General features: G+C 46.7%; 9 protein-coding genes across 9 annotated transcripts; 2 read left to right on the top strand and 7 right to left on the bottom strand.

The window, feature by feature from the left end:
- Positions 1–234: 234 nt before the first annotated feature.
- On the bottom strand, positions 235–2,489 carry BGW36DRAFT_302074 (anion exchange family protein; the record flags this gene model as incomplete). The annotated part of the gene is made up of 5 exons (XM_046211746.1): positions 235–1,136; positions 1,191–1,687; positions 1,734–1,821; positions 1,877–2,025; positions 2,098–2,489. The coding sequence occupies 5 exons, from the start codon at positions 2,487–2,489 to the stop codon at positions 235–237; spliced, it is 2,028 nt and encodes a 675-aa protein (XP_046068591.1).
- A 362-nt stretch (positions 2,490–2,851) lies between these two features.
- Positions 2,852–5,432, bottom strand: BGW36DRAFT_385035 (uncharacterized protein). Its single transcript, XM_046216874.1, has 8 exons — positions 5,153–5,432; positions 4,880–5,093; positions 4,595–4,812; positions 4,170–4,393; positions 4,006–4,114; positions 3,734–3,942; positions 3,193–3,681; positions 2,852–3,131 (listed from the first exon to the last, which is right to left on the bottom strand). The coding sequence occupies exons 1-8, from the start codon at positions 5,304–5,306 to the stop codon at positions 3,090–3,092; spliced, it is 1,659 nt and encodes a 552-aa protein (XP_046068590.1). The 5' UTR covers positions 5,307–5,432; the 3' UTR covers positions 2,852–3,089.
- A 51-nt stretch (positions 5,433–5,483) lies between these two features.
- Positions 5,484–6,746, bottom strand: BGW36DRAFT_385031 (glutathione S-transferase GstA). The gene is made up of 3 exons (XM_046216873.1): positions 6,435–6,746; positions 6,081–6,355; positions 5,484–6,030 (listed from the first exon to the last, which is right to left on the bottom strand). Exons 1-3 carry the CDS (start codon positions 6,605–6,607, stop codon positions 5,633–5,635), a joined length of 846 nt encoding a protein of 281 aa, XP_046068589.1. The 5' UTR covers positions 6,608–6,746; the 3' UTR covers positions 5,484–5,632.
- A 511-nt stretch (positions 6,747–7,257) lies between these two features.
- On the bottom strand, positions 7,258–9,141 carry BGW36DRAFT_301870 (putative ferric-chelate reductase; the record flags this gene model as incomplete). The annotated part of the gene is made up of 3 exons (XM_046211727.1): positions 7,258–8,130; positions 8,183–8,368; positions 8,425–9,141. The coding sequence occupies 3 exons, from the start codon at positions 9,139–9,141 to the stop codon at positions 7,258–7,260; spliced, it is 1,776 nt and encodes a 591-aa protein (XP_046068588.1).
- A 1,865-nt stretch (positions 9,142–11,006) lies between these two features.
- BGW36DRAFT_385027 (uncharacterized protein) lies at positions 11,007–14,395 on the bottom strand. The gene has a single exon (XM_046216872.1). It carries the CDS (start codon positions 14,122–14,124, stop codon positions 11,317–11,319), a length of 2,808 nt encoding a protein of 935 aa, XP_046068587.1. The 5' UTR covers positions 14,125–14,395; the 3' UTR covers positions 11,007–11,316.
- An 832-nt stretch (positions 14,396–15,227) lies between these two features.
- On the top strand, positions 15,228–16,081 carry BGW36DRAFT_385023 (uncharacterized protein). The gene is made up of 2 exons (XM_046216871.1): positions 15,228–15,343; positions 15,400–16,081. Exon 2 carries the CDS (start codon positions 15,408–15,410, stop codon positions 15,867–15,869), a length of 462 nt encoding a protein of 153 aa, XP_046068586.1. The 5' UTR covers positions 15,228–15,343; positions 15,400–15,407; the 3' UTR covers positions 15,870–16,081.
- Positions 16,082–16,484: 403 nt separating this feature from the next.
- BGW36DRAFT_302738 (uncharacterized protein) lies at positions 16,485–17,366 on the bottom strand (the record flags this gene model as incomplete). The annotated part of the gene is made up of 1 exon (XM_046211820.1): positions 16,485–17,366. The coding sequence occupies one exon, from the start codon at positions 17,364–17,366 to the stop codon at positions 16,485–16,487; it is 882 nt and encodes a 293-aa protein (XP_046068585.1).
- Positions 17,367–18,164: 798 nt separating this feature from the next.
- Positions 18,165–22,936, bottom strand: BGW36DRAFT_385021 (putative eukaryotic translation initiation factor 3 subunit CLU1/TIF31). The gene is made up of 4 exons (XM_046216870.1): positions 22,475–22,936; positions 22,324–22,404; positions 22,206–22,261; positions 18,165–22,140 (listed from the first exon to the last, which is right to left on the bottom strand). The coding sequence occupies exons 1-4, from the start codon at positions 22,509–22,511 to the stop codon at positions 18,538–18,540; spliced, it is 3,777 nt and encodes a 1,258-aa protein (XP_046068584.1). The 5' UTR covers positions 22,512–22,936; the 3' UTR covers positions 18,165–18,537.
- A 22-nt stretch (positions 22,937–22,958) lies between these two features.
- On the top strand, positions 22,959–25,457 carry BGW36DRAFT_385020 (uncharacterized protein). The gene is made up of 5 exons (XM_046216869.1): positions 22,959–23,679; positions 23,734–24,096; positions 24,175–24,416; positions 24,480–24,820; positions 24,884–25,457. Exons 1-5 carry the CDS (start codon positions 23,432–23,434, stop codon positions 25,313–25,315), a joined length of 1,626 nt encoding a protein of 541 aa, XP_046068583.1. The 5' UTR covers positions 22,959–23,431; the 3' UTR covers positions 25,316–25,457.
- Positions 25,458–25,597: the final 140 nt, after the last annotated feature.

Raw genomic sequence — 25,597 nt, 5'->3', positions numbered from 1 at the left:
ATTGATGTTATAGATTGATGTTATAGATTGATGTTATAGATTGATGTTATAGATTATTGTAGAATAATTAACAGATTGCAATTTGATGATTATGATGAATATCAATTATGTTCATTTCACCTGATATTCACACAATTTCTCAAACACGCAACTTTTAAGTTTCGCTTCTAAATGATTTAGTGGCAATATATGTATTTATGGACATATTTGACTGGTCGAAATCAATCAAAGAAACTAGTACTTCGTAGTTGTACTTCTCTTCCGCGCGCTCCGCCGTGACGACAACCGATACGACTCACCTCTTTCCAACTCATCGTCCACGACGGATTCCTCCGAGGACCGTGCAGCCTGATTCAATGACTCGCCACCCCCTACTAAAATACCTCCGTGCCTGTTCCCCGAATGTGCCGATTGCTGCCGATCAAGTACATCTTCCGTCGCAACAAGGCCAAATGTCCCACCTACAGATTCCATCGTAAACGGACTTGCCGTCGGAGCATCCAAAGTCGCCAACTCCTCTGGTCTGAACCAATACGGCATGATAAACGAGCGTACGGGGATTAGTAGCAGAATAATTACCGGAAACCCAATCGCTGCAATTGTTTGCGTAATCGCGAATGTCCCACCGAACCCGATAAGTTCAATAATCACAAAAGCCCAAATCGCGCTTTGGCGTTCTAGTCTTTTCAGTGGGTTAGATCCAGGACTGAAACTACGGTCCTGGGCAAGGAAAAGTAGTTTTTGGGTGATTCCGTTCGCTTGTAGGGCTTGGACGCCCATTATGAAAAAAAGTCCTGCGAGGACACCTTGAGGGATGAGATGCAAAACCACAAGAAGAGGACCGGTCATTGTGCCAAGTGTGAGCAACCCCTGAGCGAGGTTGCTGACTCTTTGTTCAACCACATGGTCTGTAATACGAATAGCTTTACCCTTGTTGGTTTCGTCATCATCAGAGATTTGTCGGGTTACACAGAGAGCCTGAGTGTGAAAGGGCGCCTGTGGGATGAGTCCATTAGGGAAGGGAATACCCAAGAGCCCAGCAACCCCAGTGGTGATACCGAGGAGGAAGATGTCCCAGTGAAAACCGGCGGGTTTGCGGAGTGGAAATTCTGTGCCTTGGGCTATGAGAGATGATACTGTCAGACGGTTAGTTGAGATGATGTACCAATGAGAACCGTCGTTTAACTTACCGTTATGATCAAAGTAGAATAGGATAGTCAAGAGAATAGCAAACGGGATCGCGAGGAAAACCTCGCCAACACTGATATCCCACAAATCAACAAGCCAGTTTCGTTCTGCTGTTGGGAAGAAAGCCTTGGAGGTTGGTAAAGTCTCGACGTGGACATCCTTCATGCGACCATAATGTACGAATCCAGTGAAAAAGACAATGGTTAATGGCGTACCATAGTCTTCAATGAACTTCCGCACATATCTTTGAAACAGTGTGCTTTCGCCAAGCATACCGCAAACATAACCACTCATCAAAACGAGCAAGGACACCATAACGCTGAGGTAGGCAGACGTATCCCCGGCCATGTCCCATTGACGAGTCAAGACTTGGATTCCCTTTTGGAGGTAAATAAAGGCCACATAAAAGCCGAATATGTCGCACGAAAAACGGGTCACGTATGTGAGTCCATTGCAGGCATTTGTAACGGCAAGTATCCAATGAAAAATCAAAGACCAACTATCTGAATCAGTAAATTTGAAGACAAAATCAGAGGTATGCTTACAGTCCAATCCAGAACATGAAGGCGAGATAATTGGTACCACGAGGACTCATAATGTCATATACTGTATAGTTGAAAACAGTGATTGGACCTAGATAAAATGTTGGATTTTGAAGGTGACCTTAATCCAAATGAGCTTAACTCACCAGTAACACCGACAATAACGAGTGGCTGCGCTGCTAGAACTGCAAACACCACGGAACCCAAGACGGAGGCAAGAAGCACTTCATTTACTCCATAGCTATGATTTGTCTTTTCAAACATATCTAACGAGAAAGCTAGAGCAGGAAGAATGCTATAAATCATCAGTACACAGTCGACTTGAAAGGGATCATAGGAGAAAGTTTCGGCAGAGGAAACTACGCACTTTGCGAAATACATATATACCGTGGCGGGCACGACCCTATAGTCCCATGCATCACTCCAATCACTCCAATAAAAAGGTGCCCTCCTCTTGATGTCATTAATCATGCCTCGAAACAAATGCACCTTCCACCACTCCTCCCTGGTGGTGGTGCGACTGGTCCGACTCCCCTCTCTTGAAAGAGGCTGCTGGGTATCGTTTTCGAGAAATCTATTGTCGTTTCGCGAGCGAAAAGGCGATAGGCGCGAAGGGTGCCATCTCCTCTTGTCCTTTTGTGAATGAGAATTTTCTAGACCCGACGCGATAGATGAGCCACCATGCAAGTTCGACACTGGATTTAATGCCAAGTCTCCTCCAATGGACTGGGAGGAGGATCGTTCTAACACGGTTGACATGTTGTATCACCTGAGGTTGAAAGCAGCCAATGAAATGACGCGATGATCCAGGCAAGCGAACTGAATATCCAGGCCGCTGGTCGGAAATTCAGTTTGTGCCACTGTCGTGGTTCTGTACATGTGTCGCTTCAATGAAGAAGGCGAGATGGAAAATGAAAATTCAGACATAATCATTAACCAGCCTTTCATAGCAAGAGGCCAAGAGCTCAATCCGGCCTTTTCTTCTTCGGGAGACCTGCGGGGACGGTATGCAAGTTCGTTGATTACATCAGTCGGCCTCTTCGCCGATATGTCAATTGATGGATTCTCGATGCTATCTTTTTCTCTAGGGAAGAGTCTACATGCACACGCAGCTATTAGGGATAGTGTTTAAAGAAAAATTTAACGATTAGGTATCATACACGCATCGCTGCTATTCGAGAAGGTGGCGTAGTTGACACGTTATATTATTACCTCCCAGATGAAATTGCATACTGCATTTTACTAGCAAGTCCCTAAACTAAAATTACACTGCATGTTTGATAAAGCAAAGTTAGTAGTCAGTACTCGGTAATTTGGCAAACTTTGTCAATGGAATAATGAGATCAGATTGTCGACAAATCAGGCTGCTGGAGGGGGTGGAGGAGGCTGGTCGCTTGGTGGCTGCAATCTTTGTTAGTAATTTGATTTTTTTTAAATATGAGAAGACATCGGGACTACTCACAGGAGGTGGAGGTCCTTCACCAGGTGGTGGCGGGGGAGGTGCTCCGGCACCACCATAGTACATGGAATCCAAGCCTGGCGGAGCGCCAGAAAGGCCTGGAGGAGCACCGGGTATCGAAGGATATCCAGGATAGCCGTAGCCATAGCTTGCTTGGCCTCCAGGGGGCGGTGGAGGAGCTTGTTGCTGCCATGGAGCGGCACCTGGAGCGGCACCTGGAGCGCCGTAACCACCCTGGGAACCGTAGCCGTAGTCGCCACCACGATTCTGTTGAGCCCAAGGGGCAGCTCCATTGTCGCGGCCACCGTAGTCATCGCGGCCACGGTTATCCCGACCGCGCTGCTGCCATGGTGCAACATCGGAAGCAGGGGGTCCGCGTTGTTGCCAGGGTTTCAAGTCTGGATCTTGGTCGTACCCACCGGGACCACCTTCAATACGGCGTGGAGCCTCACCGTTAGGGCCGCCGCCACCGGAAAGTTCTTGCATAAGTTGCTACTTGAGTTAGTATCAGGCTCATTTTAGAGACAGGACTGAAGCTACATACCTCCATTTCACGGTCAACGGCATCGCCGGTTCCGATTGCACGTGGTCCGCGGCCACCATTGCCTCCGTTATTTCGCCAGTCAGTACCACGCTGACGATCAGGGCAATCACGGGCCATGTGACCAGCATTTCCACAAACACGACAAATAATATTGGCGGTGAAGTTGCGCTGCTCGGGGCAATCGTACTTGCGATGGCCAATTTGTCCACCTAAGAAATTGTTAATAACTATTCGAAAAAAGCACCGAAAGAAACCAGATTCTATAGACTTACAGTTCTGGCAAGCCTGGTTCTCATCATCACGAAGGGTACCGTTGAGAGCAGCAAGCTCTCGAAGCTGGTTCCGTTTGAGTTCATTCTGTCCCTCTGGAATGGAAGCAGCCTATAGTAAAACTTTGAGCATGTCAATTCATCCAAGTATGATTGGATAGACTTACTGTTTCGATAACGTTGTGGACTAGCTTCTTAGCCTTGTTGACCTTTTCTTCAGTGTCTGCCATGATCAAACAGTGAAGATCCTCCTCCTGGTTGCTAGTGTGAGCAGCGTCAGAACGACCCTTTCCTTCCTTGACGGAGCCTTTGCCTCGGATGGCAATTTTGGCTCCAGACTCTTTCTCCATGGTCTTCAGAGTATTTCCACGGGGTCCGATAAGTAATCCAACTTTAGTAAAGCAAGGGAGCTAAGTGTTAGTAGGTCTGTTTTTTCAAGGATAAAGCAACATTGATAAAGCCAGATGGTTCGATGGGTTAGCAAGAAACGAGATGAGACATCCAAACATCGAGATGTCTCTCAAGCCCGAATCGAGCGCAGATAATAATAGATAAGGGCAGGTTAGGAGAGTTAGAGGGTTAGTTATCATACTGAAGTTAATTTCTGGATAGTCATTCACAGGCACATAGACCTTTTCCTGGGTCTTGGTAGGACGCCTGTAATCAGAAGGTGGGTGATAGTTGGGAATGACCTTCATAGCCCTTTCGACAAGCTTGTGGCGCTCATCTTCCAGACGCTTGCGGTAGCGATATTCCCTGGTGTTTACACGTCTCCCGAAATTGTCGTACTGCGGCGGGGGCGACGGGGATCTTCACACAAAATCAGAGGTTAGTCGACGTTTTGCATAGTGCCAACCGAAAAAACGAGGGAACTTACCTATCACCATCCGCAGGGACGACGTCGTTGATACGAAGCTTTTGACTGATCTCCTCAATTCGGAGATGCAGCGTATACGCTTCCAGCTGCTCGTTAGTGAAGTTGGCCATGATCATGGTAGGCAAGCCCATGAGACCGGCAGCCTTGTTCTCTTGAGCGTCTCCCCAGCGGTTGCGCTTCTTGCGCCGTTTCACGCCATCTGCGGGTGGATCAGCTGCATCATGTTAGTCTTGTTTTCTTCTGCTGCTCATTCTAGGATGATGGGCAACCAACCTCGAGTTGGGCTTCTGCCACGGGCAGCGCCATTTTCTGAAGCTGCAAGTGTTGGCGTGGAAGCCTCGCTTGTACCCTCCTCATCGCCGCCAAAACGCCTCTTTCCGAGAGGAATATTGTTGGAGCCTGTAATCCCCTGGTTGCGCCACGACATGATTGCTATGCTCGCGATGCGGTGGTGAATCAACAGATGTGCAATGTGGAATTTGTTCGTTCTTTTTTGAAGTTCGCGGAGGTGGCGAGCGTTGGCTAATATAGTTAGGCACTAGCCTTGTCAGGCGAGGCGCTATTCCTGATATGTCAGTCTCTGAACGGTCCAAGTCACCTGACCTCCATCTTAGTCAATACTTTATCATTATTCTCTCTATTGCTGTTTGCTACTACTGATATAGTTATGTGGCATACTACCGTCATCTCGTGAAAGACTGCCATTATATTCGTTTAAAACTGACTGCTTTTTCTTTAACTGACGCGAACTGACTACTTCTTCGCATCTGCCGCCATGCCTTGTTGCACCCAGGCTCTCGCTGAAGCGCTCTGCTGCTCGGCCAGCGCTTTGTCTTTCAAGACATCTTTGATCGTGTGTCTATCTGGCACGTGCCGGCCCTTCTCAACTCCAGGTCGGGCCGCCAATTTCTCCTCCCATGCCTTGAGATTCGGGAACTCGTCGATGTCGATGCCTGCCCAGCCTGCACTGGCAACCCACCCCCAGTGAGAGACATCGGCGATGGAGATGTGATCGCCCACAAGATAACCAGATTTGGAGCTGGCAAGGTGTTTGTCCAGCACACCGTAGAGACGGCGAGTTTCATTCACGTATCGGGTGACACCATATTCGATGCGTTCGGGTGCGTAGCGATTGAAATGATTTGCCTGGCCTTAGGTTTGTCAGCGGGGTCAGTTCAATGCAGGAAAAATAAAGACTTGCCCTGCATAGGTCCGACTCCAGCGTTCTGGAAAAATAGCCAGTTATTAACCTCATAGTGTTCGCGTGTTCCCTTAGGATAGGAAAGCTTGTGATCAGGATCATAATTCTCAACAAGATACTGCAAGATGCTGCCAGACTCGAAGAGGCGGATTTTCTGGCCATCGGTAAAAGTGTCGGTTAAAGCGGGGATACGGCCATTGGGATTGATTTCGAGGAACCAAGGTTCTTTCTGTTGGTTTTTGCTGAATTCAAGTTTTTGGACTTTGTAGGGAAGTCTTTTTCGATCCCAGTGTTAGATTAACCCATCCATGTGCTCTAAAATTTCAAGACGCGAAATGGGTTTCATAAGCTCACCCAAGTTCTTCCAGCGCAATGGAAATTTTGATTCCATTGGGGGTCTGCGCTGTGTAGAGGGTGATGTCCGGGGTTCTTGCAGCCATGGTTGCGATAGTGACAAGGCGTTTGGTCGGCGGAGAGATAAGAGGGTGGTACTTTCTAAACAACAATGTGGGCGACCATGCACGCATACTTATAAGATGATGTATAACTTTATCGTACAGAGCATGGGCTTACAAATGCAGGTCACACCATCGCCGGTCTGGCCTTGACACCTTAACAGCCCCGCATTATGCTCCCATGACATAGCACACCTTAATGATACTGTAGTTAGCTAGCTTGCCTGTCTATGTTATCGTTAGATTTACTACTGCCGCTGACATCATGCTTAACCTACGATCCCGCACGCTCATTGGCTGAGCAGCTGGTGCTTATGAATCCTCCCGCTGCTGCTTTAAGACGTGACATCAATGTGCATTAGACCCTTTATTTGTATGTAAGAGGATTCGCTGAGGCTGCAACCATTGCATATACATTCGTACCTACCGTATCTATGTTAGTATCATATACTGTGAGACACGAGGATATTGTGAATGGCTTAAATGTACTGCAAATCTTGCTTATGTTATGAATTTGTAATATATACAAGGGGGAATAGAATGGAGATAAAAGATGGTCGTAATGATTTGGGGTTGTAAATCGAACCCCTAGATCCAGAAGAATAACTGGCCCTGAAAACCCCTGGCTTAAACGAAAACATGAAGCTATTTCCAAACCCCAGAAAAATGTTCAAAGCGAAACGAAGAAAAGATAGAAATCGGGGTAGCTGTCGGAAAAAAATCTACCAAGTGAAGCTTTCTTCAATAAAATCAATATTGCTAATTGCTTGCCTCTCACGACAGGCACGACGAACATCATCGGCCATCCCGCCACTACCACATACCATCACGCCCAGAGCGCCGACTTGGTTTTCGATTTCCATGTCAAGCACGGTGTTGATATTGGGTCGGCCAGGAAACATCTGAACCGTTGAACTGGGGCTGTGGATTTCTTTGGTGTTGCGAGGACGGGTGATGAAAAGCATCACGCGCAGGATGTCACGGCGACGCTCCATTTGTAAAATCGTGGTCATCCATGGCCGGATCCATTCGAGATGCTCAGGGTACTGGATGGACCAGACCAGGGTCACTCGACGAGTGGCGACAACACCGTCGGCATAGCCCTGGACGAGATGGCGGACGAATGGCACGTGGTGAGTAATGCCTACGCCTCCAGCAAATAGAACCACTGATCCATACGAGTCGAGATTATGGAGGCCACCGTATGGTCCTTCAGCAAGGGCAAATAATGATATTTGTCCGTCAGGCTCTTTCGAAGCTCGTTTATACAAAGTATTGGTAAATCCAGTGCGACGACGAACAAGAAGCGAGATAGTTTCTTTCTGCGCCACCATCAAATCTTGCCGAGTCATGATAAGACCCTTTTCTTTGGTCAAAACTTGTTGGCGCTCACTCCAAGCTACGCTAAATGGATGAGAGGTCCAGAGCCCAACTGAAGGGATGTACAAGTACATGTGCTGGCCTGGGCGCACAGTCCAAGGCCGAGCCAGCTTCAACGTAATGCGCATAGCGTCACCTGGAAGTGCTTGCACAACAGCCGTAGTTTTGCGGCCGAAGAAGTTACGGTAAGCATTTATGGCGAAACGGACAAATCGCTGATATCAAGTCAGGTTACTTCGAGAATATAATAGGAGAGTGTGAATTTACCTCAACACCCCACGCAATCAACGTGATTAAGAGATAAATCCGCTGGGGTAGATCTTTCAAGTGATACCAAAGAGCAATAAAAGCCATAAGCGCCAGTAGAATGTGAAGATGAAGGAATGTTTCGTAAAAGGCATGTCGTAGAGGGGAAGATGCGGTGAGGCCAAGAGCAGCGAAACCAACAACGGCCTATATCACATGGTTAGCGAGAACATCTCTTCAATCTGGTTAAATGGAACACATACAATCAAACCAGTCATAATCAATTCACTTTCGTGGAACGCGGCTGCAATGGCAGCCAATCCTCTCTCGTCAGCCGCGGCGACGATCCAACTAACTGTGTGTGCAATAGCTTCTAGAACCACAATTCGAGCGAGCCAGCGATGATAAAAGTTCCACGTATCGAAGGACAACCCAACCATTGGAATGAGGGGGTTGTTGCGGCCAGCCAGAATCACAAGAGGAATCAAATTAGCCGTAGCAAGAGTACCGGTGCGATTTCTCAGGATATCGGCAAACGACCCCACGCCTTGGCTGAAAGGAATATGCAAGACACACAGCACAACATTCATAACAATGAGACCTGTCAAGCAGAGAGCCTGAAAGCGGCTGGGGAGCGTGCCCATATTAATCGCTTGGGACAATTGGAACTCGCGGTTATGGCGAACGCGGAAAAGGGGAGCATCAACGATGTTTCTTTTCAGCCAGGACATACGGTAGTCATCACGAGCAAAGAACCTCTGCGTGTCGTTACCGAGTCCATGTAAACGCCGCATGTGAGCATTGAGAGTCATCATCATGGTCCAAACAAAATATAAGGCTACGGTCCCAGCCATAGCTATGAGTATAAAATGAGCGTACGACATTTGTAGGGCATTAAAAAACTGGCTGTCACTGTTCTCCGCGCTGCCATGCCCTCCTTGGCTCCCTTGGCCTTGTTGTGCAAGGACAACCGTGGCCATGCTGACTGTCGAGGTAGAAAGTTGCAAAAGCCCCATTGTGTCGGTACCGACTTCCTGGTCGGATTCGACAGCTGAGATGAATAAGAATCTAAATGGTCGAGTACCAGCTCTACCCGAGAGGGAAACGCAAGAGAGAAAGAGCTATTATGTTAAGTCGTTCAGAGCGGTGTGTTCATTTGGCAGACAGAATCGAAGTCATAGAAGTGGGATTGACTAATACGTATGTTTTGGTCGGCCAACCCCAAGGTGAAGAACATCCAAAATCAGGCGAAATAAAGGAATAGACGAAAAACCAATATCAAATGTAGACCGACCAAGCTAGTGGCGAAGTCTGCAAAGATCTTTCCCTAACGATGGTGTCGGTGATTGGTGATTGTTAGGGTGATGGCAGGAATGTAAGTGTGTGTGTGAGCCAGCCACATCAATACCTGAGAGCAAAAGAATGAAGACTAGTTGCGCAGCCCATAAAGCAGAAGCAGGAACAGGATGAATGAAAGAGAGAAAGAAAGAAGAAAAATAGATAAGAAGTAGATTGAGGCAATGCTCTGAAATTTTCAGGCGGGCAATGCCTCAGAACACAGAAAATTGCAAGATCGAGCGAGAGGAGCAATGATGACGAATTCAACCTACGTCTGCCGACTACGACCACACTCCAGAAAGAAGGCTATGGAGAGATAAGCTTCTTAGACGGGACGGCATAATCCGGACAGCAGCTTCCCTCGCATGTCGCAAGTATGGCCAGGCCAAGAAACAGGCGTCGGTGGCATGGTGGAGCTGGAGCAGCCCAGCAAGGTGGCGAGTGTTTTGGAAGGGGGAATGACTGGAAGGCCAGGGCTGTGAGTGGCCGACGAGGGGGTCAGAGATCTGGGAGGGCAGGAGATTTCATTAATGCCCATACCGACTAGGGCCTAAGCTAGGTCTCATGAGATATATTGCCATTTTTGTAGTGGAGGGGCAGTCGATTGTTTGAGAATGATGGCCGTGCGGATGACGATGGGTGGAGAGAGGACATTAACAATGAGTACAATTAGGAATCAATTCCGACAATGGGGCAATGGGTGGAGATGCGGGGGGCACGGAGTCAACATAGTGACAGTCTGTGTCTGACGAGTCGTCGATCGATTCGATGATTATCAATTTCTGATAAATAAGAAACTAGCTACGCCCAAGATACTGGCTTGAGCTTGGCGGCTCGCTGCAAGGCACGCACATAGCGCAAGCAAGGATGGCATGGTTTGTGCCTGTGCGTTCTGGACGGTGAGTGGTGGATGGTGATATTGGTGAAACGCAGACGACCGGCCGTCGCAAGAGAGGAAGAAGCTCGATCGTCGGCTGCGAGGCGCCGTTTCAGAACCTCTGCCTAAAGTCTCTAAACTCGGCCCGTCCGCCAATCAATGGCGCCTCGCCTGGTGATTTGTCGCTTTGGCGCTGTCTGAGGATGAGTAATATTATTGAATACCAAGTAAGATCCTGACCATTTCTTGGCCAGTGGATCATTAGTGAAGAGCTATGGTAGAATACCATTCTAGCAAGCCCTTCGAGATACTTCGTGTCTGCAAGATGGATCAGCCCAACAGCCTAAAGTGCAACCTCAAAAACAAGCGCATTGTCGAAAAGGGACAAAGACCACAATAGCCGACAGCAGAGAAGAATCAATGCATGAATGACAAGTGCTGGTCTGATTAGTAACTGATGTGAGACAGGGATCTGGATGGGTAATCTAAATTCAATTTTAACCCGTTGTTTCATCACTCCAGATACTGTATATATCCACCCAACGTTTTTTTGAAGCACTGGAAGGGAATAAAGCAATTAGATTGGGCTCCGGTATGCCGCTTATTGTATGGCCTGTCAGTATATAATGTATACGAGATATTATTTCGCTTCATGCGACCTTGGATAGCCCTAAACGACCCTCTATATAGTATATTCAGCCACAACCCATGCACTACATGCAAATTCATCAACCAATTTCCCTGGGTATCTATCATATGACGCCACAATCCAGAATCACAGCCAAAAAGAGGAATAAAGAAACAACAAGAAAATTAAAATTAAAAAAGATCGGGTATTAAAAACAAAGCTAACCAGGCAACAGTAGCCCATCAAATAGGAAAGAAAGGAACAACGGAGACAATAAAGTCGGTCTTCTCCACATGGTAGGCCGACAAGTCGCTAGCTTAGAAAGCTCAGTTCGTCGTCACTATCCTCGCCATCTGAGCAAGGTATGATGAGAGAACGTCGCGCCAAATTTCGGTGCCCAACAATCGCTGGCATGGACGATGGCTGAGACAGTTGCTTACGAGGCCGACCAGGGCCGCGACGCTGTGATGTTGGGACTGGGGAAAACGTTGGAGTAGGCGGATAATGGTTGTAAATAACTATTTCGAAGTCTCTTCCCTTTTGCATAGTTTCATGTCGTGCGTCGCTGTCCGCGTCATAATCTACTCTTTTTGTTTGGGCTGGCGATTCACTGGATGATCGATTACCAAATTGATCAGATTCTCCGCCACTCTCATCACTTGAAAACTTATCAACATTGTCGTGTGTTGAGTTGTATTCTTTAGTGCCATCAATAAGTGGCGCCTCATTCGGCTGTATTGATATTCTTGCAGACTGTCTAGTCTTTTTGTAAATCTTTCGGGGTCGTCTGCTGCGACGGCTCTGGTCGTCGTCAGCCCGAGGCCGTTTCACGTTTAGCGACTTTGTTTTTGAGGCTATGCTCAAGTTAATACCAGGAGAGACTGGGTCCGACACTCCGCTGCCACTGGACAGTGAGCTGCGTCGGCCAATCTCTACGATGGGTTGCGGCATAATTCGAGACACCGACCCTTTGAACCTGGCCAAGGGAGTCTTGGCAACCCATTCCCCAATGCCTTCCTCCCATCTAAACGATGGGATATGAGCAACATTGTGGCCTCCGGCGTGATTCACCTTCCCACCAGTATTCAGACGTTGTCGGAGAGCTCCGACCTTTTCTTGTATGTCGGCTGCACAGGCATGGTCTTCAGCATCCTGGCCGTATTGTGCAAAGTCCAAGGCGACTTCTACAGCAACTTTGCCCAAGAACAAGCTCAGCTTGTTCTTTCCAAACTTCTCGAATCCTAGTAGCTGCGTACACAACTTCTGTGCTTGTCGACATTGGGCTCGCTCGCCACGTTCACAGCAACGGATGACCTGGCCAATCATCGCCGATAGTTCCTTGATGATTTCAGGGCTGTTATCTAGCAGTCCAAAGAAAGGCTCACAGGTTTCCTTCAAAATCCCTTCTGTTCCATCGTAGTTAAGTAACAGAGGATCTTGTTTACATCTTAGTAGACAAAACCCCAAAAGGATGTAGCCTCTCCGGAGGGACTCAGCCTCCGGTAGCTGATCTTTGTCACCAAATCGCCCGAACCAAAGCTCACGTTCCGTCAACACAGCCAAACCCGTCAATGTATTCACCACTCTCATATAGGAATCGTCATTTGAGCTCGTAGCTTGGTCCATACGGACGAAGCACATACTGCATAGTGCAACAATCAAACTGGAGACCAAGTTATTTAGAGCGTCATTAATGTATACAGGGCACCGCCACAGTTCAGTTCCTGACCCATCGACGTGGGAAGTCGAAAGATTGCGAGTAATCGCTAAGTCTGCATGCAAATTTGGCAAATTCTGGGCACTTTCCACGACATCCAGAGTCCAATTTACTTTGGATGCTGATTTCAATACTGCTTCGATAAGTTTGCTTGCCGCTGCGTACTGGTAGTCTCCGCTAGACACAGACTTGGTCGCAGAGACCACACAGCCTTTCCAAGGCATCGTAACCATCCATTCTGTAGGAAGAACTCCTCGATGTAATAATTTTTCTAGCTGTCTGAATATGTAGGAACCGTTTTTGGAGCGCGTCCAATATTTATGCAGTAGCCGAATTGGATCGCGAACGGACCCAGCAGATCGCCAAGGATCAAAAGAATCGGGATAATTATAATTGCTCAGATGACTCAGCTGAGCAGCGAGTAATGATTCAACTGCATCGTTCTGCCCTGCGTCAATACACTTATTGATCAATGTTGATGCTGTGAATGAAGTTATCCAATGCTTCTGCACCATATTATAAACCAAGTAAATGCCTTGCGAGCGGACTGCTTCACGCAAAGGCTGCCATCCTCTAGTCATTGAGCCATAGGCTGACTCTAACTCTGTAAAATATGCATCCGCCATGTCGACGTCATCCTCGTCGTCGAGCTCATCCTGTAATTCCTGTTCATTGGCAATAAACTGTGGTAAACGTCGCATAACCGTCGATAAGAGTGACCTAGAGTTACCAATACTCTGTGTATTTCGACAGTCGAGAAGGGTTGTCTTTTCCAAAAACTTGAGAAATAAAACATCAAGGCGTTGAACAATGTCGACATAATTTGCATCATTTGCTGAATCTAGCGAGGCCCTCCACTGACTATCTTGTTGTGGAAACGCAGATGATTTTCGCCCTCGTCCCTTATATGAATATATACCCCTCGATGACTGAATATCAACCTCCGATGAATTTTCGCGATTTCGACCATCTACTGCCCTACTCTCATGGTATAATTCGGTCGTGTGGCTCGATTTTCCTGTGATCAATGGAGTTGCGATTTCAATTGCCCCTGGTAAAGTTTTGACAGTCTCGGGGCTACGCAACATCGGTCTTATCCGAGCCCGCCTCCCCAGTCGTTCACCTCGTACGACATACTTGTGTTTCACGCGCCGCTTGTCCGATTCGCCCGGAATCCACGAGGGATCTTTGTCACCACGATCTGAGTCGTGGTCCTCTCTATCGCGAGATATCTTCTTGGTCGACGTGTGAGATGTTATTCCTTTATGGATAACTCGGGTAGGCTGTTGCTGAGCTGTATCTGTAGACTGCAATTCGCGATATTTCCCCAGACGATGGTGAAGAGAAGTCAGCGGGCGCAACATTCGATTTGCCCATTTTGCAGTCGCGTAGGCGTCATCCATATCACCGGGTAAATAATTTATACTGATTATCCAAACAGACACGCGGAATGATACATTCGGATCGGCGGTCGCGTATAATGCTCAGGGTCAGCTTGGTTCGAAGCTCGTCATGATCTCCAAACGCATCGAGTAGAGAAAACCAGCTCAAGGAAACCAGCTCAACTCCGACTATGGTGCCATCAATTATATTCTGCTCGCGGAATAATCATACAAGATAACGCGCAAGAAATATACTGGCTCTTTAAACAGAGAGTTGAAGGAGGAAAAAGACAACAGGCGCAAACCGGAAGGAAGGCGTAAGTAAACAGAGGCGCTATCGGAGCCGATAAGAGTTCATCGGCCTGCGCCACAGTGAGGCTAAGAAGTTCTTTCCTTTCACAATATCAATTGATTAACCATTATTAACTTAATTCTAACACTTACTCCTCAGAGACACTCTAATCCAAATTATACATTCCATATTAATTAAACAGTGCATGCAATTTTCTAATCTCCATTACGAGTTGACTTTCGCCCAGCTCTTCGTTTTTGGTTTGCTTCTCCCATGTCCAACCTGTATTCCTGACTCCATTTAGAGAACCCAAACGTGTACCCGACGCTATAATAAATTCGAGTATCGATTCCCGAAGACTTCCTGGCCAATCACCCTCGTATGTAGCCAACCACAGAATTAATACCCAAAATTAAGTCTCGTGCGTGAAACCATAAACACCAGAAAGAATTTTAGGAAAGCCATATTCTAGATCAATTTTAGCGGGCTCTGTGAAAGTATATTAGATATGACGGGGAATTTTTTCCTGTAAGAATTCTCTACGTATAAGACAGCTCTTTCAGTTCTTTTTAATTTGCATTTGATCTGCTATACTTCCGATTGTCTCTGTTTACAAATAAAGCATGGCAGCCCAAAATCTTCGTCTAGGAGCAAGAATTAATCCAATCTCTTCATCTTATTAGCATAACATGGAAGAACTTCGTCTCAGAATAAATGATATTGACTTGCTGAGTAAGATATAGGCGAATATCGGCTTTAACCGGACTTAAAACGATCACTTCAGTGATCCTTCTGTGATGAGAATCCTGAATAAGCGGGCAATCCCCCGCCAACAATATCTATGAGCTAATCATAGGCTCGTAACCTATCATTTACCACGTCTATATAAAGAATATTCTCTCTCTCTCTCTCGTTATTTTTTTGCCCTCATCGGTTTTCCTGCTGCCAGTAAGCCAACCACATCATCACAAAATTGAATATATCAATTATAACCGGACGAAAAGGAGAGAAAATGGAATCTAGCCGTGTAAAAATAGCAAAGCAATTCATTGACCACTTTGCAACTTTGGATACACAAATCCTCAAAACAATACTCTCCGAGAATTATCACCACGAATTTGCACCGTCTTCACTCAACCCACCGGGTCCCTTCAACAAGCAGGGATTCTTTGAGCATCATGCCGGACTTGATACCGTCCTGGCCGGTTTCCCTGTGACGGCGAAGGAATATATTGACAGTGAAAGTAGTAACTCTGTCACCGTCTGGGCGACAAGTCGTGCTGTCTTTCGGGATGATGCTAAAGATGCTTCTATATCAGACTGGGAATATGAAGGGGAATATATCTTTATATTTACATTTGACCCGACTGGAGAAAAGATCGTCCGTACGATCGAGTTTTTAGATAGCAAAGCTACAGCGGACAAACTCATGGTTCTGATGAAGAGGGCGAGAGAAAACAAGAACAAGTCTTGATATATCAATTGGTCACAAGGCTGTACAAAGGTAATATACATGTAAAGGAGATGTGCGGCTATCACCTTTACTTCTTACTGCTCTTACATTACCTCATGTGACCAATCAGACCAGTTGCCATCATTCACTGATCTATGCTAAGCACCCACTAAGACTCTATTGAGTCATGTCATTTATTAAAATATTTATACTATTTACATTGTCTGTACGGCTATATTAATTCTAGTTTTATATGAGCCGGTCAAATTAATTAAATTCTATTAACCTTTTAATTAGTGAAGTCTCATGTGGAGCAATTAACTGCGCGTTTATCTACTGAAATTGAAGCCTTGTAATTTTAATATTATTCTAATGGCGAGTACGCCAGGACTTTCTGTGGGGACGAATATTAACAGCTGTGGCGTCTCCAGATGGTTGTACGTTGTTCACTACGTTTTTTATAATACATGTAGTAAAGAAATATCCCGCTGTGATTTTCAGTATCAATTGATTGCGATATAGTATAATAAATGTATTTAGTATACATGTATTAATTTATACCAGTGAATTTCCCTTTTCTTCAAGGATATTAAGAAATCGATGACTAAACGCAACTTCTACCATTACCGTCTTCCCTTACTTTCTGAAAGGAAGCCCATTATCACAGATTAAATGGACATTTTCTTCTTGCAACTGGCTCTTGATGATACCCCAGACACTCTCGGACCAGGCGAGGTCAGCGTGGCCAAGATGATCGTCGGGGCAGAAGTTTTGAACGATGAGGTTTTGAACATTCGGCTCATCGACCCTGCTCACATTGGGACTGACGAGGGTGTCGTAGTTGGACATGATGATAGTAGCATTTATTTTGTCCGGCACGATCTTGGAACTGTTCTTGAACGCCAAAAAGATATCCCCAACATTATTCTCCATATCCACGCAGGCAGCACATAGCGGCTTGATAGCATCGTTGAGTAAGGATGGAATCGGGGCAGGTAAAGACTGGAAGTAGTCCGTTAATCCGAAATAATGAGCACCATGTACCGCCGGCCCCAGTGCAATAGCATGGTCAACGACGTAAGCGACGTCGGGTTGAGTCATTGGTACATACAGAGTCTGTACCCCTCCCTCTGAGTGACCAACAAGATCAACCTTTCCACCTCTCTTTTGTGCGACCTCGAGAATAAATGCACCAACGTCTTTCGCTGATTCAGTCATTTCTGTGAGACCACCGACCAAAGGTGGATCTATGGGCGAACCGTATGTCTGTGAAAACACACACCACCCTTCTGATGTCATGTTTTTGTGCAGGAGGTTCAGATCGACCTCTCGCGATGCCGATAAGGCGTGGATCAAGATAACTGGATTCCGGCCTTGAGGGTCGATGCAGTCGAAATCGTTTGCTGGCGCACCATACCAAGTCCCCGTTAACAGGCCATCGGGAATAGATACTCCAAGGATATTGATTGCTGTGGCCCTCGTAGCCAGAGCCAATGCCATTATTTGACTGGTGCGCATTCTGTTGAAGGTGGAATGGATGCCATTCAAAAGAGAAATCGGTAATAAACTCACTTTCGAGATTGACGCGGTTGAGAGTGTAAAAGAGTAGGAAGGAAGACAGAAGGGAAAGAGTAGCATTTATGAGAAATTGGTATGAATTTCGTACACTAATAGCTACCTAAAGTTTAAAGACTTGATATAGGCTCGTACACTAGTAAAGGGTAATTTTGATGACAGGCTAATGCACTGGGGGCCAAACTATGTGTCCACAAGATTTGACTTCATAATAGGATCTAAATTTTAACGGAAAAAACAAAACAAAACAAAAATTGGATGATCGATTGCATATAAGGGTGCAATTGTTTACTATATAATTGCCTTTGTAAGTGGTGCAATAATAAAGAAACTTAACGAAGTCCGCCCACGTTTTCTCGTATACGTCCAGACATGGAAGTGGAGGATTGTTAGGCAGGATGCACTTGAACATCAAGAACCACACGCTGCGGGAGCTGGCTTGCCAATTTTTGAACAGTTTGAACCAACCTAGCTAGAATCATGTCTACAAATGATGCATCTTTTTTGCTTCTGCATTAATAAGGCCTATATACCAAAAGCAACAAAAATGGTGCCCAGATTCCAGTATTATCACTGCAAAATATGATAACATGATATATATCCTTGATTTATGACTAAAAGTATCTTTTAATTACATTGGTAACTTATTTTGTATGCCTTGTATGATAAAATCTATTATTACTAATCTTATTATTATAATAATATTTTTGTTATTTTTTGAAGTTGATAAAGATCAGATTATTGGTAACATGCCTGAAAAACAGTTGACTCTTATTATCAATTGATACATGTATTCAATATTACAAAATCAATGTTCTGAATATAATATTTTCTACTGATTTCCCGATGTATTCTCCCCAAAAATTGGAAGAAATCTGCCCAGAAATACAGCCATTATGCAGAATGGAGTAGAGATGCTCATAATAATACAAGACCATACATCAGTTTCACCAGCCCAGCCATGAAAGATCTCATCCAAGCACGCGCCATGCATAAAAGTGACAAGATACAGAAGGGGCAAAACATTTATGGGCAATCACATATACCTGAGAAATGACACATCACAGTTTGCTTTTTATATAGTACAAAAATGGGAAGGCAGAAAGGTGACCAATCACTTGGATTGTTTCGCAGTGCGAAGTTTAGGGTTAGCAGTCCCTCTCTTCTTCTGCTTGGAATGCTGGCTACTGGAATCACCACCTTCAATGAATTTCAATAGCTCGTCGATGCTTCGGTTATCCATTTGCCCATTAGCAGCAGACGAGCTTGACACAAGTGCAGAACCCGGCGCTGTTTGGCCGACTTGAGGTTGAGGCTTGGTGCCTAGGGACACACGCGTGCTGAGATTGACCCTGCGAAGCCGGCGAGCTTGGATGTCCTTGGCGTGTTTGGCAATGGACACGGCGTTCTGAGTGAGTTGTTCCAACCAACTTTCAGCCTCCTTTGTGTTGCGGTCTTCCGGACCGAGTTCGCTAAGGAAGATGTTGTATGCGTCACGCATACGGTTCACCGCAGCCTTTGAGTCTTGATCCAATGCCAATGCTTGAGCGAGCTGGAACAGAATAGTAGCTGTGTTGACGGATTGCCGGCCAAATAGCTCCTCACAGACGGTAAGGGAGGCCTCGAACCACTTGCGGGAATCGGGGTATTGTTTGAGATGTTGCAGCATAACCGCAGCATTGTTCATGGTAGTGATCGAGTCGGGGTGATTTGGTCCGTAGATGATCTTCCAGAGATCCATGGCATGCTTAACATACACCAAGGCCATCTTGGTGTTGCCAGTGCCATGTTCGAACAAACTCAAGTTAAGATAGCTCAAAATGGTATCGGCTGAATCAACACCAAGAGTGCGTTCGGTGACAATAACAGCCTTCCGTGCAAGTTCAACTGCAGCCTCCTTTTCATCGGTCTGATAGTATAGCATTGATAGCTGATGGTACAATTTGGCAACCTCTGGATGAAGAATGCCGTAGATCTGTTCATGCAAAGACAGTGACTCTAGGATCAACTCCTGACCAAGCTGCTTTTGGTTCTGCATTAGAGAAATACGGCCAGCCTCCAAAGCCTCTTCTGCCAAAGAGCTTCGTGGTGCTGCATCCTTGACTAATGGAATAATATTAACAACGTCTTCGGATACAAATGTAGTGGCAGGTTTGACAGCGGCACCACGAGATGGAGAGACATTGTCACCAGCAGCCTTCTTTTTCTTTTTCTTATTAGGCTCTTCATGTTTGCCTCCGTCAACGCCATTTGCGGTAGTGGAAGTTTCTTGGCGCTGAGCGTCAGCCTTAGTAAATGCGAATTCCCGAGCAGCAAACTGAACACCTAGTTTGATCGAAACATCGCGGAGAAGTTGCAGATGTCTTAAAGAGCTAGCCCAGTCAGATGGGAGAGAGAAGCGATATCTGATCTTCACTTGCTTCTCAATCTCTGCTCGGAGAGCAGCAGGAGTGAGAGCCTCAAATTCAAGATCTACCTCAGAATAAACCTCACGCAAGGCCTCATCGATGTCTGCCTGGGGAGTCTCATTGACATCTGTGCCAAGCAAACAGTTGAAAAGGTGCGTGATGCCGGAAGCCGCAAATGGGAGTGGCAGGTGGCGGAGGTAACGATTAACAATGTGCTTGAAGGCACGAGCAATCATCTCCTGAGTGACTAGGACAGAGAGGGAATTAAGACGATGACCTTTCTCCTGCGATAGCTCAGCAAGCTGTCCTAGGTATCGAATGTTGATACCACGTTTGTGGAGCAATTGGCTAAGGGATTGTCCATCCATTGGGAAGCCAACGTCACCATCATGAAGATCCTGAATAAGCTCGGGAAGGACCTTGGATCGCAAGTAACCGCAGGCATTACGGACTTCACGCTCGTCCTCCGCCCACTCCTTCTTCTCCTCTTCAGTCTGGGGGACCTGACCGCTGAAGACGTCTGGGTTGAGAGCGAGGTGGAAGCCTGAGATATCGACCCGTTCCGGGTCCTCCTCAGACTTTTCAGCCTCTCCACTCTTAGCTACAGCATCATTCTTCTCGGTTTGATCTTGCTCTTTCTTGTTTCGTCTCTTCTCCACTTCTTCCTTCACATACTGGCTCATCTTGGAACGCCAGTATGACTCGATCAATTCGAGACGAAGTGTAGACATGCGGTGAGGATAGGCGTCGTTGTCTTCCTCCTCGGTCCACGACACATCAAGAGGAGCAATGCGATACAAATCGAGCACATACTTCCGACCATCAGTGCCGAGGAGACCTTTCGTCTCGACACTACCCTCAAGATCATGTCGCTGTCCTTCCTTATCCCAGACGGGATGTTTTTTCACGCGCAGAGCTTTGGAAAGCTTCTCGAAAACTTGGACGAAGTCAGGGTGCTCCGCCACAACTTCTTTCCCCTCCACTCCACCGTAATCGATTTGATGTTCACCGGGCTCCCGCTGTTTGAAGATACCGGGTACAATGCTTTGACCAACTATACGCTTTCCAAGATAGTCAACAACAACAGTTCCCGGCGTGAAAAGGCCCGAAATATCCAGCTGGTTAACTGCTTTGATGCCCAAAACATCTTTGCCAACTGCCACACGCGCAGCTTCATCACCACCCTCAGAAGCGAAAGTGCCAACCCCATCGGCTCCAAAGGAATAGAAGATATTATTATATACAAAGATCTGAGCGTCACGGCTTTCAGTAGGGTTCAAGGGAGCAATCTCTCCTCTGGCGACCAGCACCGCGCCGCGAACAGCGGCGTCGTTGTAATCAGCGAAGAGTTTAGATGTCAAGCGCTCCCGGAAAACTCGGTCCTGAACAGCTTCTCGTGGAAGCTCTCTGGTTGTTTGGAACTCCTCATTCCAATCCCGAAGGGTCTCTGAGTTATCTACCCCTGAGAGCAAAAAGTTTTCTTGAGATCGCGCAATATCAGGTTGGTGGGCCCCGAGAGCAGTTGACATAGGAGCCACTAACCACGGGCTGTTAGGAATAGCATTTTGAAAGGGGAATGTCGTCAAGAGATCCCGCTTGCTGTTAGACTCCTGGAGAGCCTCAAAGCTACTCTGAAAAGAAGGCGAGAGCTGTGATATTAAATTGAGCAAAGAATGTGAGCTAGAGTTCTTGAGCGCCGCACGGGGAAATGGGTCGAATTTGCTATTTGAGCACTTGTTGACGTAGAAACCAGACACGTGGGCGGTTATTTGATGTTGCTCACCTTCGTTCGTGGTGGCTTGGAGGTAAAGGAGGTGGCCCTTCTGTCGGAGGTTATAAGGTGGCGGGTTCCAGGGGGAAAGGGAGATGGACTTGACTGTCTTGGGCAACGGGCTTTGGGGTCGAGGTAGGATGGTGTTCAAATGACTAGGAGCATTAGGCTCATAGCCGGCTAGCGGATGGTCCTTAGCCGCAGAGGATTCGTCGGATTCGGAGATTTCTTCCTCATTTGCCACGGAGTCGTGAAGCGAAAGGCCAGCCGAGATGCCATGAAGGTTGTCGACGCGATCGCCGGCAGCGCCAACCAACTCTCTGATGCGAATAACATGCATCCGGGCTTCCTTCTCGGTGTACGGATCTTCGACGAGAGTGATCTCGGAGTCGGCCTTGAGTCCCTGGACCTCAGACAGCTCGATGTAGTCGTTGATGCGCTGTCCATTGAATTCAAGATGGAAGCACGTGTACTGGAAAGTACTGGGCAGCTCGACAATGGATTGACGGACATCCTGCACTTGTTCCTGGCTCGAGACCTATCAGGGCATACCAATCAGATATAAGCTCCTCCACTGCGAATGCATTCACAAAGCTATATTACCATTACTTGAATCTTGTAGGGCTCATGCGGTAGTTTCACGGCAATCTGGAAAACGCCTAAGAGAGGGAATATTACAATTAGCAATGTATCACCAAACGACACAAGTCGGTTTCCATACCTCCTCCATTAGTATCCTCAGCACCCTTCTCGACATCGCCGCCGTTTATGAGGTTCTCGGTTGGCTGCGGCTGCGCAGTGCCTGCACGAAATGGTAAGAAGCTAGACAATCAAGGGCCATTGCTCCCTGCAATAGAACAGCGTGCACAAACCATTAAAGTTCTCCAATTCTCCATTGCTTGTTGCCATGATTTCAAATGACGAAGACTGTTGGCCACTTGTGATGCAGAATCAGGCTTTGACTGAGCGGCTTTTTTTTTTTTGCCAAGTCTAAACAAGAGGGCAAAGCAATGGCCAAAAACACAAAACCAGGCCCCGCAATGAAACAAAATTAGAAAGAAATAGCAGGTCCCTCCCAATAATCCAAAAGAGAATGGGAGCAAGAGAGCAATTGACGGAGAAAGAAGAAAACAGAGTATGGAGACGGAAGACAGGCACGACCAGCAGAAGCTCTACTTGACTCGGCAAAAAAAATTTGGCGGATAACGGCAAAGGGACGAATTAGCATCGGGAGTGCTCGGGCGGGCGATCCCCACCTCCGGAGCACCGGCAGAGCAGCAGAACAGCATACGGCACATTTACTATTAAGTAGTCGTGGTTATTATTATTGTCTGTGATATAATCCAATATGATCATAGCAGGATCACTTGGGTCCCTCGTACACGGGCTGCGTGTCCAGACTCTATCAAACTAGATGTAATAAAAGCGTCGGCCAATCACAATACACGACTATGTTTGCTTACAGCTGAGGCTGAGGCTTGAGCTGACTGTTCATTGTGGCGCGGCTCCCTTGGCGTCTGGGGGCTTCAACCACCTCTCACTTGCGCGTCCACTGTGTTGAGTGCCCTTTCTTCCTCTAGGTTTGTTCATGCTTTTTTATTTAGTCGCTCCTTTGCATTCGTGATTTCTTTTCTTTCGTCAGCAGCTAGTCCACGCGACATCACTGGGTTCTTCTGCCATTCCACTCGCTCTTGATAGTTGGCACTTGGAGAATTCCCCATCATCAATTGGCCGGTCTTATGAATCCATAAATGCTCTGTCATCATATGATGGAACTTTGATTCAAGAGCCGCCAAGAAAGAACCTAATAAATAGGAATACCAGAAATAATGTTCTCCTATACAGTGGTTCGAAGGTCGGCGGCTGTCCTCGGCCGCTCAAGACCACGGCCTAAAACGCCATGGCATACAAGTAGTTTCAACAGCATTGGCACCAGGAGATTCATGGTTGGCAGTGGTCCCCAAGATGCGCCTGAGGAAGAGTCCCCCAAGGCCCAATCTAGGCCCGACTGGAAGAGCACCATTTTAAAGATGCTAGAGACAGCCGGAGCCACATTGGCATCAATAGCGGTTTTAGGGTACTTGTCATATTTTTCGTTCATGGCTTGGAGTACATATTAACGGACGAATAGCCTTGCCGGATACTCATATCATAAGTATTACAAATATCTTGTTCTAAATAAAATCGACCATGCTTTTGACCCAGGAGATCCTGCCCTAGATGTTGCAGGTGCGTCTCCCGGGAAGGAAGACGAGGATGCTGAGCACTGGATTGTACGTGACGAACAGCACAAAATTGATCGAATTGTGTCAGGTGATCTCAAGGGCCACTATTATCTCCTCATTGGTGAGAAAGGCACTGGTAAAACATCCATGTTGTTGAATGCGATGCGCAAGGTAAATGCAAAACGAGTTGCAATGTTTGAAGCCCACGCCGATCTTGAAATATTTCGCATACGCCTGGGCAAGGCTTTGGACTTTGAGTTCCATGAAGAGTATGTGCTGAATCCATGAGCTTTTAATGTTTCCTCTAGGTTATCTGGATCCTAACGGTGCTCTTTTCTTCCGTCTAGTTATATCGGCAGTCTATTTAGCATTAGAGGTCCACGAGATACGACTGCATTGCTAGATATCGAGCGTGCCCTCAATAAACTTGAAAAGGTTGCTCTTCAGAGACGGACCAAAGGAGACTCTCCTTTGATAGTCGTCATCAACAGTACGCATCTGATTCGCGATGATGAAGACGGCCGAGATCTCTTGGAATTAATGCAGCAACGAGCGGAACAGTGGGCGGCCAGCAATCTAGTCACGATGAGTAAGTTATATTTGATCCGAGATGATCTATAACCTATTCTTACGAGAAGGAACCAATTTCTAGTCTTCAATAGCGATGATTATTGGGTATACGAGCGTTTTAAGAGATATGCAACGCGCATGGAGCTGGTCCCGGTTCCAGACTTGTCCAAACAAAAAGCCATGAAAGCTTTACAGAAATATAGAAAGCGATATCATGGAGAGGAGGTCCCGAGCGAAATTCTAACTCAAGTCTACAACCAGGTTGGGGGGCGTCTGTCCTTTCTCAATCGAGTCGCAAAATCCCCTGATATGCTGCAGACATGCAAAGACATCTGTACGGCTGAGAAAAGCTGGCTGCTAAACCGTTGCTGGATACTGGGTGGTGAGATGGACGACGATGTGATGGACGAACAGAAATACTCGGTACGTTTTCACGCTTATGATATACGCCCATATTAAACACTTACTGACTGCATATCTTGCTAGTCCGCCGCCATGGTGCTCGCTAAGGCGCTCGTGGATTGCGAGAAGGATATGGACAAGATTTACGACGATGAGCACGGACATATCCTACCACAGATGCCGCTGCATAAAGCCCGGCAGGTGATGACACGCGCAGACTTTATTCAAAGCTACGACCATGACAACATCTTCACAATCGACTCCAAAGCAATGGTACGGGCGGACTCGGTACCTATGCAGAACGCGTTTCGCGAGGTTTGCGCCGAGCCCGGCTTTGACGAGCATCTCGAGCAGACTCTCACCCGTATCGGAGATATCGAGAGCTTGGGTAGAACGCGAGAGCTGACGATCAAGGACCTGTGGGATCAAGGGAAGTACCGGGTTGTTGTGCGCGACAACAGAGGCCGAGAATCTGGAACTGTCGAGTTTTCCGTGAAGGAAAAAGAGGAGGAGTAATTCGTCATTCTAGTATAGCGTGTGTTCCGAGTGTTGGAAATGAAATCAGGTTTTATTCATCATTATTTTGATTGAGTCACAAATACGATATAGAGCGTAACAACGCATAACATCGAGAGTAACATCGAAATAGTTAGAGACGTGGGCCGGGTTGTACGGTGGACTATAGGGAGGAGACAACTTTGTCAAAGTTTGGCCCGTGCCCAATTTTTCTGCCGGCAGAAAATCCTTAAATAGCATATCTCATATGGCCTGATTAGACGTATATAATTGGCCAGGCAG

Source organism: Talaromyces proteolyticus (assembly GCF_021365285.1).
Source record: "Talaromyces proteolyticus strain PMI_201 chromosome Unknown BGW36scaffold_10, whole genome shotgun sequence".
Taxonomy (NCBI): Eukaryota; Fungi; Ascomycota; class Eurotiomycetes; order Eurotiales; family Trichocomaceae; genus Talaromyces; species Talaromyces proteolyticus.
The sequence above is the reverse complement of the archived record's forward strand: the minus strand, read 5'-3'. Positions and strand labels throughout refer to the sequence as shown.